The 17,486-nt window shown below is 44.2% G+C and overlaps 1 protein-coding gene across 1 annotated transcript in view; it reads left to right on the top strand.

The window, feature by feature from the left end:
* Nucleotides 1-17,486, top strand: part of kif17 (kinesin family member 17) — a 32,905-nt gene that overhangs the window by 2,822 nt on the left and 12,597 nt on the right. The window contains 9 exon segments of the mRNA XM_032549782.1: nt 206-640; nt 1,253-1,332; nt 1,432-1,597; nt 1,721-1,818; nt 1,954-2,069; nt 2,640-2,868; nt 3,085-3,343; nt 3,460-3,521; nt 3,608-3,728. Coding sequence (XP_032405673.1) covers nt 206-640; nt 1,253-1,332; nt 1,432-1,597; nt 1,721-1,818; nt 1,954-2,069; nt 2,640-2,868; nt 3,085-3,343; nt 3,460-3,521; nt 3,608-3,728 — 1,566 coding nt within the window.

Below are 17,486 nucleotides of genomic sequence, written 5' to 3'. Positions count from 1 at the left end.
CAGTCATTTATACAAAGACTTTGACTAAGCCCTGCCTCATTTGTGTTATTTTGATCTTACTTTGCTGTTCTTAAACATTTATTTTTCTATTCTGTGGCATAATTTTAAAGTTGCTTCACTAGTTGATATTATTTTGGTTTATTGTTTGAAGACAGATAACTTTTTCTGGATTTTTTTTTGTTTTTTTTATCAACCAAATATTCAGATCCAGCCGGTCAAGATCATATACGAGCAGGCAAACTTAACCTTGTAGACCTGGCAGGAAGTGAGCGTCAGTCTAAAACTGGTGCCACTGGAGAGCGACTCCGTGAGGCCACAAAGATCAATCTCTCCCTCTCGGCTCTGGGCAATGTCATCTCTGCCCTGGTGGTCGGCCGCTCCAAGTACATCCCCTACCGGGACTCCAAGCTGACCAGACTGCTGCAGGACTCTCTGGGAGGAAACACACGGACATTGATGATCGCCTGCCTCTCACCTGCTGATAACAACTATGAGGAGAGTCTGAGTACTCTGCGCTATGCAAACCGAGCCAAGAGCATCCAGAACAGACCTAGAATCAACGAAGACCCCAAGGATGCTCTGCTGCGAGAGTATCAGGAGGAGATCAAGAAGTTGCGGACCCTCATCTCAGGCCAGCTAGGTATCTCTGACCTTTAATGTAAAACTAGCCTGATTACAGAGCTGCTGTGCCTTGTAAAGTTTTTTTTTTTTTTTTTTACAATTAAATGTTTCAGATCGTTACATTTTTATACCAAGCAAAATTAACCTAAATATATAAATGACAAGTTAACCTCTTACAGAAAAAAGCAGTTGACAACTTCAAATCACTGCTGTCAATTATTTGTTGTAACTGGACAAAATTTGGGGGAAATTTGGCGCACTCTTCCTTGCAAAATTGTTTTATTTCAGCCCACTAGAAGGGTTTTTGAATATAATTGTCTTGCTTAAAGTCATCTTAAATGGATTTAATCCAGACTTTGACTATACCACTCCATACATCACACTACCACCACCATGCGGTGACAGAAAAAAACTATTTATTCTTGTTTGCTATCAAAATGTGTTTAAGGACCTGAAACGTTTACGTGTAAAAGAGAACAAAAAAAATATACATATCTGTAAGAAGTTATACAGTTTTTCAATACTTTGTATGCATGTTTTTAAAATTTAATAATAATAAAAAGTAATACAAAGGAAAATTGTAGGAGAAAGTCTGTTTTTAATTACCTTTTTCCTTTAAATTTTTCTACAGCTCTTCTGTCTGGTCAGCCTGCAGATGCTCTTTCACGGTTGCCACCCAATGCTGATGAAACAAAGGAAAAGATTAAAGAGGCAAACAGACGATTCCCACACAGATATATCATTGCACATTGAAGCAACCGTTACACAACAACCAGTTGATTGATGGTTCTTCTTCTACTGTCTCCACAGGAGTACGAAGAAAAGCTGGCAAAATTGCAGACCGAGTACAATGCAGAGCAGGAGTCCAAAGCAAAGCTGCAGGCAAACATTATTGCTCTGCAGCGCTCATATGAATCAAAGCTGTCTAATCTGGAGAACGCCAAAGCCAGCAGGGGGAGCTCTGACCCTATGAAAGGTAAAGGGAACATTTCTTACACTTTCCTTTTACAATATATCTGTACAGGAGGATGATGATGTTCCTCTTTTGTTACTTACTAAGCCTCTGCTACATTTAAATTTAAATCTTTTTCAACATAAGTGAGCTCCAGCTGTAAAGCTCAAGATGAAGAGAAAGAGAGCACACCCAACACTGATCAAATCAGTCTCTCTACAACCTACTTCACTGGGAAAGGTATGGTCATTTTAATGTGACTATGAATGATAAAAAGCCCAGATGTAATTCCGAAAGGGATAAAGAACCCCCCACTCCCACCACCACCACATAACAATAAATTCAGTTTCTTTTTGTGTGTCATCATGTTGCTGAGGCAGCCTGATGCGTCTTGTGCTGCAGTCAGCACTCAGAAAGATCCAGATGGAAATGAGCTCACGTACTCAGATGATACCAAATCAAATGAGCCTCTGGACCAGAAACATGTACTGGAAAGGTATGCGTGCTTATCTCAAATTTTATATTGTGTACTTTATTTACAAAATTGTGTGTGTTCTATATTGATAATTAATCTGGTTCAACTACTTGCCTTTAGGAGACCTCCACTTACTATGTAAATTAGTGCTGCAAATTTCAGCTGTGTGTAATATGAATAGAGCTGTTGTGTGAAGGTATTGGAAGTTTGTTAGAGAACATCAATAGAAAAATCTGGGCTTTATTGAAGAAGGTTAAGAAAAAGATAATTTTTGAAACAAGAAGACATCCCATTTGCAGTTTGCAACACGAAAAGACAGAGCAGATATGTGGGGGGAATGCTCACTTTAGTCTTTAACTACACTCAAAAAGGTGTGTGTGTGTTCGAAAAACTAAAAATCTTTAAAACCACGTATCCTTTTTTCACTTCACTAATATTGCAATATGTGTTGATTCATTACATAGCATTCCAAATTAATACTTTGATTGTTGCGGTTCTTATATTAATAATGGGGTTAAGGGTATTAATACTTTTGCTAGGCACTAAATATACTGTTGTTCTGATGATTTATTTCTTCCTTTATCTCTCAAGACTACAGATACTAGAACAGGAAGTAATAGGAGGGGAGCAGGCCAGGAACAATGAGTTACAGCAGAGACATCGGCAGAGGAAGAAGTTCGCAGATCAGAGAAAGGCCCAGCTCATCAACGCACTGTCAGAAGACAGTGAGGAGAGTGACAGTGTGTTATTGAATGTGTACAATTCAATCCAGGAAGAAGTTCATGCCAAAAGCCAGATACTGTCCAGAGTCCAGGGTAAGGTGGGTGGCAGTAGCTTCAGGGGCAGAACTTGAAGAACATCTGTGAAATTTAAAAGGAATCAAGCCTGGAGCTGATTGAGCTTTTAATGTTTTATTATTGTGTCCAAAATTAAATTGTACATACCACAGTTTACATGTTATTTATACTGGATAAATTCTTTTTTTCTTTTTGTTTGTTTTTGACTAAGCCAAGATTAAATTATTTTGTTCTAACAGTTGAAAGCAGCCAAACTGGAGATCCGTGACCTCCAGGCGGAGTTTGAACTGGAGAGGAACGATTATCTGGCAAACATTCGCCGGCTTGAGAGGGAAGGCCAGCTGCTGAACAGCCTGCTGGAGCGCATGGTGCCACTGGTACGCCGAGACTGCAACTACAGCAACCTGGACCGCATGAGGAAAGAAGCTGTTTGGGATGATGACAGTTCCACCTGGAAGCTGCCAGATGTGATGGTGCAGAAAACAACTCTGCCTTCAGGTAAGGAATATGATGCAGTGTCATGGTGAAACTTTTAAACACTTTTAAACTAAATCCAAGTGTGAACTCCATCATTTTTTGAAGATTTCTTTTTCTGCTTGTTCTGCTTTTTGTAGCAGTGACTCCAAATCCTTCATCCCGCAGAGATTCAGGTTCTGATCATGCCGAGTCACTTATGGTGTGTGAATTTATAGATTGTCTTTGACATCAAATACACACTGTTAATTAAACTTTGAAAACACAAGCATATGTTTATATTTACAGGTTGAAGAAGACAGGTACAAGGAATTGCTGGATCGCAAAGACAGTGAGAATATTGCCAGCAACTACTTTAAGTCAAAAAGAGCCAGTCAGCTGCTGAGCGGTGATGCTGTTAAAGGACATGGTGAGTCAATCATCAGTGCAGACATTAATAATGCAAAAGGAACCGATTATGCTAAATTCATATTTAGCATGGTTTTATACTTCTAGTTGGGTCTCAACTGCTACCAAAAACAGCCCACATTCTTAAAAAATCTACTCAGCCATTTTTTGGCTACAAGTTAATGTTTTGTGGTATCTGGAAAATCAAAAAAGCTCCTGATTGTTGAGTCACATTCCATGGACATTGTGCAGTTACCTAGCAACCCCAGACAATCTCAGCCCTGTTATCTAGCAACCCAAGCTGAGCACCAGCATTTTTGGTCAGCTGGTCTTAATAATAACAATACATTTTATTCATAGGAGCCTTTCTCAAAACTCAAATAAAAGATACAACAATAAAAAATAATAAAACCACTTCAATAGAAAGAACAATAGACATCAAATAGAATAAACATTTGTAATTATTAGGCCCGAGCAGCAAAGCGCTGCGAAGGCCTATTGTATCTGTACTGTTTATTAGGCCCGAGCAGCAAAGCGCTGCGAAGGCCTATTGTTTCTGTACTGTTTCTTATTATTAGGCCCGAGCAGCAAAGCGCTGCGAAGGCCTATTGTATCTGTACTGTTTATTAGGCCCGAGCAGCAAAGCGCTGCGAAGGCCTATTGTATCTGTACTGTTTATTAGGCCCGAGCAGCAAAGCGCTGCGAAGGCCTATTGTATCTGTGCTGTTTATTATTATTAGGCCCGAGCAGCAAAGCGCTGCGAAGGCCTATTGTTTCTGTACTGTTTCTTATTAGGCCCGAGCAGCAAAGCGCTGCGAAGGCCTATTGTATCTGTACTGTTTATTAGGCCCGAGCAGCAAAGCGCTGCGAAGGCCTATTGTATCTGTACTGTTTATTAGGCCCGAGCAGCAAAGCGCTGCGAAGGCCTATTGTATCTGTACTGTTTATTATTAGGCCCGAGCAGCAAAGCGCTGCGAAGGCCTATTGTATCTGTACTGTTTCTTATTATTATTATTACGATTCTGCCCCCCTCTTCGTGTGCCTTTTTGGGGGCTTTATCATATTCAAAAACTCACCAAACTTGGCGGTCGCAACTAGAAAATTTAAAAATTTTGAATTTTAAGGTTGTCGCAAAAATCGCAAAAAAAATTGCTGAACGGCGGCAACTAGCAATTTTATGTTGACACAATGGTATGAACGTACTTCATCGTAGAGACATGAAATTTGGTACACCTGTAGAGCTCACCAAAAGACTCAGAACTTACATTTAATGTTATAAGCCAACTATCACAGAAAGTCGGCCATTTTGTATTGAACGTCCATTTTTTACCTCGATTTTGACGTTTACAGCCTTCGTATTTGATCGAACTCCTCCTAGGGATTTCGATTGATCGACTTCAATCTCGGTCAGTCTGATCATAAGGCATGTTTGATTTAAAGTTATCAAATTGGTGAGTTTTGGAGCATGTTGAAGGGGGGTTAGCAGGGGTCAAAGTTCACCTACTCGCCATGAAACACGAAACTCTTATATTTCCTATACAAAAACACATAGAGGGACCAAACTTTCAGTGATTGATCGTCATCGGGTGCCCTACACTACCCTATGGTCAAATGATGACATCACTTAGGCCACGCCCCCTGAGAACAGGAAGTGTCATGTTTTACTGTGAACGGTCGCTATCTTAGCCCTTTGACCTAATCAACATGAAACTGTGTCCAGAGACAGAAGACATGTTGGTGTGTTGAGGATTCCAACCCTGACCGGCTTTGACATAGCAGGTGGGCGTGGCGGCGTGGCGAAGTGACCTGTAACGCCGTTGCCATACGTTTGGCTCTGAATTCCACAATTTCGGGCCCAGCTGCTCCAAACTCACTAGGATGGATCCTTATCCACCCACCGACAGGAATTCATAACAAAATTTGGTGGGCGTGGCCTAATTTCTCTATAGCGACCCCTAGAGTATTTTAAATGAACAGCCCCAAGCCATGCTTAAACCTAGAATTACGAAACTTGGTACACATGTGTATCTTGTCGGGACGTACAAAAAAGTCTCTTAGAGCCATGGTCGAAACCCAACAGGAAGTCGGCCATTTTAGATTGAATTTCATTTGACCTCGATTTTGACGTTTACAGCATTCGTATTTGATCGAACTCCTCCTAGGGATTTCGATTGATCGGCTTCAAACTCGGTCAGTCTGATCATAAGGCATGTCTGATTTAAAGTTATCAAATTGGTGACTGTATGAGCTTGCTGAAGGGGGGTTACCAGGGGTCAAAGTTCACCTACTCGCCATGAAACACGAAACTCTTATATATCCTGCACAGAAACTCACAGAGACACCAAATTTTCAGTTATTGATCAACAATAGGTGTCCTAAAATACCCTGTGGTGAAATTATGACATCGCTTAGGCCACGCCCCCTGAGAACAGGAAGTGTCATGTTTTACTGTGAACGGTCGCTATCTTAGCCCTTTGACCTAATCAACATGAAACTGTGTCCAGAGACAGAAGACATGTTGGTGTGTTGTGGATCCAAGCCCTGACCGGCTGCGATGAAGCAGCTGGGTGTGGCGGCGTGGCGAAGTGAACTGTAACGCCGATGCCATACGTTTGCATCTAGATTCCACATGTTTCGACCGAGCTGCACCAAACTTGGCCTGACTCATCCTGGTGTGATACCTGACAATGCTATGTCATCATATTATGACGTCATCTAAGCCCCGCCCCCTCAGAATGAATTAGAGAGATCTTCTGTGTAATTACATAATAAACAGTCCATGTTCGTTGTTTGTAGGGCAATGCTGCCCTCTGCTGCCCACTGAAATAGTTTCATTATTTCAGTAATTCGACACCAGAGGGCAGCATTGCCCTACGGAATGAAAGTTCAATGTTGTAATGGAGGAAAAAATTAAATAATTTGTAATTCTAACACAAAAACTGACAGAGACACCAAAGTTTGAGTTATTGATCATCCTCGGGTGTAGAATAATATCCAATGGTCAAATGATGACATCACGTAGGCCACGCCCTCTGACAACAGGAAGTCTTGTATTTTACTGTGAACGGTCGATAGCTTCTGCACCAAACTTTGCACGAGTGACCCTGGTGGGATCCTTGACGACCCTATGTCATCATATTATGACGTAATCTAAGCTCCGCCCCCTCAGAACAGGAAGTGCCTTTTTTTTCCTTGGAAAGCTCCGTTTATGGCTCTCTTGACCTAATCACGATGATTCGGATGATAAACTCTGTCAATGCTCGCTGCTGGCTGAACCGTGTGGGCGTGGCCAAACGGCGAATATCAGTCCCTCGCCATATACATACGTTTGGCTCTAATTCACACATGGATCATCCGATTGGCGCCAAAATGGATATGTATGACCTTTGTTCACCTCTAAAGAGCCCAACGGGTTTGAGATGTAATTTGACTCCACTGCGCCCCCTAAGTTAATTCATCGGCCGTATCTTCTCGACGCATCGACCGATCTGCACCAGATTTTTCGACAGTCGTCGGGGAGCGCCGCCGAACGCATTCACGCCTGTCGCCCGGTGGACAGGCGGGGAAAACGCGCGACAGCTTCTGCGGCGGCTAGCGGGCGGCGATGCTGGAAACTGCGGCAGAGCTTCCGCGGTGGGGAGCGGGCTGCGGCTCTGGAAAACGCGCGAGAGCTTCTGCGGTGGCCGGAACCCCCGCGGTGGCCAATAGGCCGGAGCGGCGCTTGCTGCGAGGGCCGCCCGAGGCTGCTTGCAGCTTTAATTATTCTTATTTTTCTGCCCCCCTAAAGAGGCGCCTTTTTGGGGGCTTTATCATATTCAAAAACTCACCAAACTTGGCGGTCGCGACTAGAAAAATTCAAAATTTTGAATTTTAAGGTTGTCACAAAAATCGCAAAAAAAATTGCTCAACGGCGGCAACTAGCAATTTTCTGTTGACACAATGGTATGAACGTACTTCATCGTAGAGACATGAAATTTGGTACACTTGTAGAGCTCACCAAAAGACTCAGAACTTACATTTAATGTTATAAGCCAACTATCACAGGAAGTCGGCCATTTTGTATTGAAAGTCCATTTTTTACCTCGATTTTCACGTTTACAGCCTTCGTATTTGATCGAACTCCTCCTAGGGATTTTGATTGATCGGCTTCAAAGTCGGTCAGTCTGATCATAAGGCATGTCTGATTTAAAGTTATCAAATTGGTGAGTTTTGGAGCATGTTGAAGGGGGGTTAGCAGGGGTCAAAGTTCACCTACTCGCCATGAAACACGAAACTCTTATATTTCCTATACAAAACACAGAGAGGGACCAAACTTTCATTGATTGATTGTCATCGGGTGTCCTAAAATACCCTGTGGTGAAATTATTTTTTTAAGTAGGCCACGCCCCCTGAGAACAGGAAGTGTCATGTTTTACTGTGAACGGTCGCTATCTTAGCCCTTTGACCTAATCAACATGAAACTGTGTCCAGAGACAGAAGACATGTTGGTGTGTTGAGTAATCCAACCCCGACCGGCTGCGATGAAGCAGGTGGGCGTGGCGGCGTTGCGAACGCCGTCGAATTTCGTTTGGCTCTGAATTCCACAATTTCGGGCCCAGCTCCTCCTAACTCACTAGGATGGATCCTTATCCACCCACCGACAGGAATTCATAACAAAATTTGGTGGGCGTGGCCTAATTTCTCTATAGCGACCCCTAGAGTATTTTAAATGAACAGCCCCATGCCATGCTTTATCCTAGAATTACGAAACTTGGTACACATGTGTATCTTGTCAGGACGTACAAAAAAGTCTCTTGGAGCCATGCTCTAAACCCAACAGGAAGTCGGCCATTTTGTATTGAAGGTCCATTTTGGACCTCGAGTTTGACGTTTACAGCCTTTGCATTTGATCGAACTCCTCCTAGGGATTTCGATTGATCGGCTTCAAACTTGGTCAGTCTGATCATAAGGCATGTCTGATTTAAAGTTATCAAATTGGTGACTGTATGAGCTTGCTGAAGGGGGGTTACCAGGGGTCAAAGTTCACCTACTCGCCATGAAACACGAAACTCTTATATTTCCTATACAAAAACACATAGAGGGACCAAACTTTCTGGGATTGATCGTCATCGGGTGTCCTAAAATACCCTGTGGTGAAATTATTTTTTTACGTAGGCCACGCCCCCTGAGAACAGGAAGTGTCATGTTTTACTGTGAACGGTCGCTATCTTAGCCCTTTGACCTAATCAACATGAAACTGTGTCCAGAGACAGAAGACATGTTGGTGTGTTGTGGATTCCAACCCCGACCGGCTGCGATGAAGCAGGTGGGCGTGGCGGCGTTGCGAACGCCGTCAAATTTCGTTTGGCTCTGAATTCCACAGTTTCGGGGTGAGCTGCTCCAAACTCACTAGGATGGATCCTTATTGACCCGCCAACAGGAATTCATAACAAAATTTGGTGGGCGTGGCCTAATTTCTCTATATCGCCCCCTAGAATATTTCAAAAAATCAGCCCCAAGCCATGCTTTAGCTTAGAATTACGAAACTTGGTACACATGTGTATCTTGTCGGGACGTACAAAAAAGTCTCTTAGAGCCATGCTCTAAACCCAACAGGAAGTCGGCCATTTTAGATTGAATTTCATTTGACCTCGATTTTGACTTTTACAGCCTTCGTATTTGATCGAACTCCTCCTAGGGATTTCGATTGATCGGCTTCAAACTCGGTCAGTCTGATCATAAGACATGTTTGATTTAAAGTTATGAAATTGGTGAGTTTTGGAGCATGTTGAACGGGGGTTAGCAAGGCTCAAACTTCCCCTGTGATCGACTGTGTAATACAAAGGGCTTTGTCATGTGTAGGGCAATGCTGCCCTCTGGTGTCGAATTACTGAAATAATGAAACTATTTCAGTAATTTCAGTAATTCGACACCAGAGGGCAGCGTTGCCCTACGGAATGACAGTTCAATGTTGAATTATAGAGGAAAAAATTAAATAATTTGTAATTCTAACACAAAAACTGACAGAGACACCAAAGTTTGAGTTATTGATCATCCTCGGGTGTAGAATAATATCCAATGGTCAAATGATGACATCAAGTAGGCCACGCCCTCTGACAACAGGAAGTCTTGTATTTTACTGTGAACGGTCGATAGCTTCTGCACCAAACTTTGCACGAGTGACCCTGGTGGGATCTTTGACGACCCTATGTCATCATATTATGACGTCATCTAAGCCCCGCCCCCTCAGAACAGGAAGTGCCGTTTTTTTCCTTGGAAAGCTCCGTTTATGGCTCTCTTGACCTAATCAAGATGATTCGGATGATAAACTCTGTCAATGCTCGCTGCTGGCTGAACCGTGTGGGCGTGGCCAAATGGCGAATATCAGTCCCTCGCCATATGCATACGTTTGGCTCTTATTCAGGCATGGATCATCCGATTGGCGCCAAACTGGATATGTATGACCTTTGTTCACCTCTAAAGAGCCCGACGGGTTTGAAATGTAATTTGGCTCCACTGCGCCCCCTAAGTTAATACATGGGTTGTATCTCCTCGACGCATCGACCGATCTGCGCCAGATTTTTCGACAGTCGTCGGGCAGCGCCGCCGAACGCATTCACGCGTATCGCCCGGTGGACGGGCGGGGAAAACGCGCGACAGCTTCTGCGGCGGCTGGCGGGCGGCGGTGCTGGAAACTGCGGCGGAGCTTCCGCGGTGGGGAGCGGGCTGCGGCTCTGGAAACCGAGCGAGAGCTTCTGCGGTGGCCGGAACCCCCGCGGTGGCCAATAGGCCGGAGCGGCGCTTGCTGCGAGGGCCGCCCGAGGCTGCTTGCAGCTTTAATTATTATTATTATTATTCTGCCCCCCCAAAGAGGAGCCTTTTTGGGGGCTTTATCATATTCAAAAACTCACCAAACTTGGCGGTCGCAACTAGAAAAATTAAAAATTTTGAATTTTAAGGTTTTCGCAAAAATCGCAAAAAAAATTGCTCAACGGCGGCAACTAGCAATTTTCTGTTGACACAATGGTATGAACGTACTTCATCGTACAGACATGAAATTTGGTACACTTGTAGAGCTCACAAAAAGACTCAGAACTTACATTTAATGTTATAAGCCAACTATCACAGGAAGTCGGCCATTTTTTATTGAAAGTCCATTTTTTTCCTCGATTTTGACGTTTACAGCCTTCGTATTTGATCGAACTCCTCCTAGGGATTTTGATTGATCCGCTTCAAACTTGGTCAGTCTGATCATAAGGCATGTCTGATTTAAAGTTATCAAATTGGTGAGTTTTGGAGCATGTTGAAGGGGGGTTAGCAGGGGTCAAAGTTCACCTACTCGCCATGAAACACGAAACTCTTATATTTCCTATACAAAAACACAGAGAGGGACCAAACTTTCATTGATTGATCGTTATCGGGTGTCCTAAAATACCCTGTGGTGAAATTATTTTTTTAAGTAGGCCACGCCCCCTGAGAACAGGAAGTGTCATGTTTTACTGTGAACGGTCGCTATCTTAGCCCTTTGACCTAATCAACATGAAACTGTGTCCAGAGACAGAAGACATGTTGGTGTGTTGAGTATTCCAACCCCGACCGGCTGCGATGAAGCAGGTGGGCGTGGCGGCGTTGCGAACGCCGTCGAATTTCGTTTGGCTCTGAATTCCACAATTTCGGGCCCAGCTGCTCCAAACTCACTAGGATGGATCCTTATCCACCCACCGACAGGAATTCATAACAAAATTTGGTGGGCGTGGCCTAATTTCTCTATAGCGACCCCTAGAGTATTTTAAATGAACAGCCCCAGGCCATGCTTTATCCTAGAATTACGAAACTTGGTACATATGTGTATCTTGTCAGGATGTACAAAAAAGTCTATTAGAGCCATGGTCGAAACCCAACAGGAAGTCGGCCATTTTGTATTGAAGGTCCATTTTGGACCTCGAGTTTGACGTTTACAGCCTTTGCATTTGATCGAACTCCTCCTAGGGATTTCGATTGATCGGCTTCAAACTCGGTCAGTCTGATCATAAGGCATGTCTGATTTAAAGTTATCAAATTGGTGACTGTATGAGCTTGCTGAAGGGGGGTTACCAGGGGTCAAAGTTCACCTACTCGCCATGAAACACGAAACTCTTATATTTCCTATACAAAAACACATAGAGGGACCAAACTTTCTGGGATTGATCGTCATCGGGTGTCCTAAAATACCCTGTGGTGAAATTATTTTTTTACGTAGGCCACGCCCCCTGAGAACAGGAAGTGTCATGTTTTACTGTGAACGGTCGCTATCTTAGCCCTTTGACCTAATCAACATGAAACTGTGTCCAGAGACAGAAGACATGTTGGTGTGTTGTGGATTCCAACCCCGACCGGCTGCGATGAAGCAGGTGGGCGTGGCGGCGTTGCGAACGCCGTCAAATTTCGTTTGGCTCTGAATTCCACAGTTTCGGGGTGAGCTGCTCCAAACTCACTAGGATGGATCCTTATTGACCCGCCAACAGGAATTCATAACAAAATTTGGTGGGCGTGGCCTAATTTCTCTATATCGCCCCCTAGAATATTTCAAAAAATCAGCCCCAAGCCATGCTTTAGCTTAGAATTACGAAACTTGGTACACATGTGTATCTTGTCAGGTCGTACAAAAAAGTCTCTTGGAGCCATGCTCTAAACCCAACAGGAAGTCGGCCATTTTAGATTGAAGTTCATTTGACCTCGATTTTGACGTTTACAGCCTTCGTATTTGATCAAACTCCTCCTAGGGATTTCGATTGATCGACTTCAAACTTGGTCAGTCTGATCATAAGGCATGTCTGATTTAAAGTTATCAAATTGGTGAGTTTTGGAGCATGTTGAAGGGGGGTTAGCAAGGCTCAAAGTTCCCCTGTGATCGACTGTGTAATACAAAGGGCTTTGTCATGTGTAGGGCAATGCTGCCCTCTGGTGTCGAATTACTGAAATAATGAAACTATTTCAGTAATTTCAGTAATTCGACACCAGAGGGCAGCATTGCCCTACGGAATGACAGTTCAATGTTGAATTATAGAGGAAAAAATTAAATAATTTGTAATTCTAACACAAAAACTGACAGAGACACCAAAGTTTGAGTTATTGATCATCCTCGGGTGTAGAATAATATCCAATGGTCAAATGATGACATCACGTAGGCCACGCCCTCTGACAACAGGAAGTCTTGTATTTTACTGTGAACGGTCGATAGCTTCTGCACCAAACTTTGCACGAGTGACCCTGGTGGGATCCTTGACGACCCTATGTCATCATATTATGACGTCATCTAAGCCCCGCCCCCTCAGAACAGGAAGTACCGTTTTTTTACTTAGAAAGCTCTGTTTATGGCTCTCTTGACCTAATCAAGATGATTCGGATGATAAACTCTGTCAATGCTCGCTGCTGGCTGAACCGTGTGGCCGTGGCCAAATGGCGAATATCAGTCCCTCGCCATATGCATACGTTTGGCTCTTATTCAGGCATGGATCATCCGATTGGCGCCAAACTGGATATGTATGACCTTTGTTCACCTCTAAAGAGCCCAACGGGTTTGAAATGTAATTTGGCTCCACTGCGCCCCCTAAGTTAATACATGGGTTGTATCTCCTCGACGCATCGACCGATCTGCGCCAGATTTTTCGACAGTCGTCGGGCAGCGCCGCCGAACGCATTCACGCGTGTCGCCCGGTGGACGGGCGGGGAAAACGCGCGACAGCTTCTGCGGCGGCTGGCGTGCGGCGGTGCTGGAAACTGCGGCGGAGCTACCGCGGTGGGGAGCGGGCTGCGGCTCTGGAAAACGCGCGAGAGCTTCTGCGGTGGCCGGAACCCCCGCGGTGGCCAATAGGCCGGAGCGGCGCTTGCTGCGAGGGCCGCCCGAGGCTGCTTGCAGCTTTAATTATTATTCTTATTTTTCTGCCCCCCTAAAGAGGCGCCTTTTTGGGGGCTTTATCATATTCAAAAACTCACCAAACTTGGCGGTCGCGACTAGAAAAATTCAAAATTTTGAATTTTAAGGTTGTCACAAAAATCGCAAAAAAAATTGCTCAACGGCGGCAACTAGCAATTTTCTGTTGACACAATGGTATGAACGTACTTCATCGTAGAGACATGAAATTTGGTACACTTGTAGAGCTCACCAAAAGACTCAGAACTTACATTTAATGTTATAAGCCAACTATCACAGGAAGTCGGCCATTTTGTATTGAAAGTCCATTTTTTACCTCGATTTTCACGTTTACAGCCTTCGTATTTGATCGAACTCCTCCTAGGGATTTTGATTGATCGGCTTCAAAGTCGGTCAGTCTGATCATAAGGCATGTCTGATTTAAAGTTATCAAATTGGTGAGTTTTGGAGCATGTTGAAGGGGGGTTAGCAGGGGTCAAAGTTCACCTACTCGCCATGAAACACGAAACTCTTATATTTCCTATACAAAAACACAGAGAGGGACCAAACTTTCATTGATTGATTGTCATCGGGTGTCCTAAAATACCCTGTGGTGAAATTATTTTTTTAAGTAGGCCACGCCCCCTGAGAACAGGAAGTGTCATGTTTTACTGTGAACGGTCGCTATCTTAACCCTTTGACCTAATCAACATGAAACTGTGTCCAGAGACAGAAGACATGTTGGTGTGTTGAGTAATCCAACCCCGACCGGCTGCGATGAAGCAGGTGGGCGTGGCGGCGTTGCGAACGCCGTCGAATTTCGTTTGGCTCTGAATTCCACAATTTCGGGCCCAGCTCCTCCTAACTCACTAGGATGGATCCTTATCCACCCACCGACAGGAATTCATAACAAAATTTGGTGGGCGTGGCCTAATTTCTCTATAGCGACCCCTAGAGTATTTTAAATGAACAGCCCCATGCCATGCTTTATCCTAGAATTACGAAACTTGGTACACATGTGTATCTTGTCAGGACGTACAAAAAAGTCTCTTGGAGCCATGCTCTAAACCCAACAGGAAGTCGGCCATTTTGTATTGAAGGTCCATTTTGGACCTCGAGTTTGACGTTTACAGCCTTTGCATTTGATCGAACTCCTCCTAGGGATTTCGATTGATCGGCTTCAAACTTGGTCAGTCTGATCATAAGGCATGTCTGATTTAAAGTTATCAAATTGGTGACTGTATGAGCTTGCTGAAGGGGGGTTACCAGGGGTCAAAGTTCACCTACTCGCCATGAAACACGAAACTCTTATATTTCCTATACAAAAACACATAGAGGGACCAAACTTTCTGGGATTGATCGTCAATAGGTGTCCTAAAATACCCTGTGGTGAAATTATTTTTTTACGTAGGCCACGCCCCCTGAGAACAGGAAGTGTCATGTTTTACTGTGAACGGTCGCTATCTTAGCCCTTTGACCTAATCAACATGAAACTGTGTCCAGAGACAGAAGACATGTTGGTGTGTTGTGGATTCCAACCCCGACCGGCTGCGATGAAGCAGGTGGGCGTGGCGGCGTTGCGAACGCCGTCAAATTTCGTTTGGCTCTGAATTCCACAGTTTCGGGGTGAGCTGCTCCAAACTCACTAGGATGGATCCTTATTGACCCGCCAACAGGAATTCATAACAAAATTTGGTGGGCGTGGCCTAATTTCTCTATATCGCCCCCTAGAATATTTCAAAAAATCAGCCCCAAGCCATGCTTTAGCTTAGAATTACGAAACTTGGTACACATGTGTATCTTGTCAGGACGTACAAAAAAGTCTCTTGGAGCCATGCTCTAAACCCAACAGGAAGTCGGCCATTTTAGATTGAAGTGCATTTGACCTCGATTTTGACGTTTACAGCCTTCGTATTTGATCAAACTCCTCCTAGGGATTTCGATTGATCGACTTCAAACTTGGTCAGTCTGATCATAAGGCATGTCTGATTTAAAGTTATCAAATTGGTGAGTTTTGGAGCATGTTGAAGGGGGGTTAGCAAGGCTCAAAGTTCCCCTGTGATCGACTGTGTAATACAAAGGGCTTTGTCATGTGTAGGGCAATGCTGCCCTCTGGTGTCGAATTACTGAAATAATGAAACTATTTCAGTAATTTCAGTAATTCGACACCAGAGGGCAGCATTGCCCTACGGAATGACAGAGTTCAATTTTGATCGACTGTGTAATACAAAGGGCTTTGTCATGAAACTATTTCAGTAATTACAGTAATTCGACACCAGAGGGCAGCATTGCCCTACGGAATGACAGTTCAATGTTGAATTATAGAGGAAAAAATTAAATAATTTGTAATTCTAACACAAAAACTGACAGAGACACCAAAGTTTGAGTTATTGATCATCCTCGGGTGTAGAATAATATCCAATGGTCAAATGATGACATCACGTAGGCCACGCCCTCTGACAACAGGAAGTCTTGTATTTTACTGTGAACGGTCGATAGCTTCTGCACCAAACTTTGCACGAGTGACCCTGGTGGGATCCTTGACGACCCTATGTCATCATATTATGACGTCATCTAAGCCCCGCCCCCTCAGAACAGGAAGTGCCGTTTTTTTACTTAGAAAGCTCTGTTTATGGCTCTCTTGACCTAATCAAGATGATTCGGATGATAAACTCTGTCAATGCTCGCTGCTGGCTGAACCGTGTGGCCGTGGCCAAATGGCGAATATCAGTCCCTCGCCATATGCATACGTTTGGCTCTTATTCAGGCATGGATCATCCGATTGGCGCCAAACTGGATATGTATGACCTTTGTTCACCTCTAAAGAGCCCGACGGGTTTGAAATGTAATTTGGCTCCACTGCGCCCCCTAAGTTAATACATGGGTTGTATCTCCTCGACGCATCGACCGATCTGCGCCAGATTTTTCGACAGTCGTCGGGCAGCGCCGCCGAACGCATTCACGCGTGTCGCCCGGTGGACGGGCGGGGAAAACGCGCGACAGCTTCTGCGGCGGCTAGCGTGCGGCGGTGCTGGAAACTGCGGCGGAGCTTCCGCGGTGGGGAGCGGGCTGCGGCTCTGGAAAACGCGCGAGAGCTTCTGCGGTGGCCGGAACCCCCGCGGTGGCCAATAGGCCGGAGCGGCGCTTGCTGCGAGGGCCGCCCGAGGCTGCTTGCAGCTTTAATTATTATTATTACGATTCTGCCCCCCCAAAGAGGCGCCTTTTTGGGGGCTTTATCATATTCAAAAACTCACCAAACTTGGCGGTGGCGACTAGAAAATTTAAAAATTTTGAATTTTAAGGTTGTCGCAAAAATCGCAAAAAAAATTGCTGAACGGCGGCAACTAGCAATTTTCTGTTGACACAATGGTATGAACGTACTTCATCGTAGAGACATGAAATTTGGTACACATGTAGAGCTCACCAAAAGACTCAGAACTTACATTTAATGTTATAAGCCAACTATCACAGGAAGTCGGCCATTTTGTATTGATCGTCCATTTTTTACCTCGATTTTGACGTTTACAGCCTTCGTATTTGATCGAACTCCTCCTAGGGATTTCGATTGATCGGCTTCAAACTCGGTCAGTCTGATCATAAGGCATGTTTGATTTAAAGTTATCAAATTGGTGAGTTTTGGAGCATGTTGAAGGGGGGTTAGCAGGGGTCAAAGTTCACCTACTCGCCATGAAACACGAAACTCTTATATTTCCTATATAAAAACACATAGAGGGACCAAACTTTCACTGATTGATCGTCATCGGGTGTCCTAAAATACCCTATGGTCAAATGATGACATCACTTAGGCCACGCCCCCTGAGAACAGGAAGTGTCATGTTTTACTGTGAACGGTCGCTATCTTAGCCCTTTGACCTCATCAACATGAAACTGTGTCCAGAGACAGAAGAC

Source organism: Xiphophorus hellerii, chromosome 20 (genome assembly GCF_003331165.1).
Source record: "Xiphophorus hellerii strain 12219 chromosome 20, Xiphophorus_hellerii-4.1, whole genome shotgun sequence".
In the NCBI taxonomy this organism is placed as follows: domain Eukaryota; kingdom Metazoa; phylum Chordata; class Actinopteri; order Cyprinodontiformes; family Poeciliidae; genus Xiphophorus; species Xiphophorus hellerii.
This window is presented reverse-complemented; position numbering and strand designations above follow the sequence as displayed.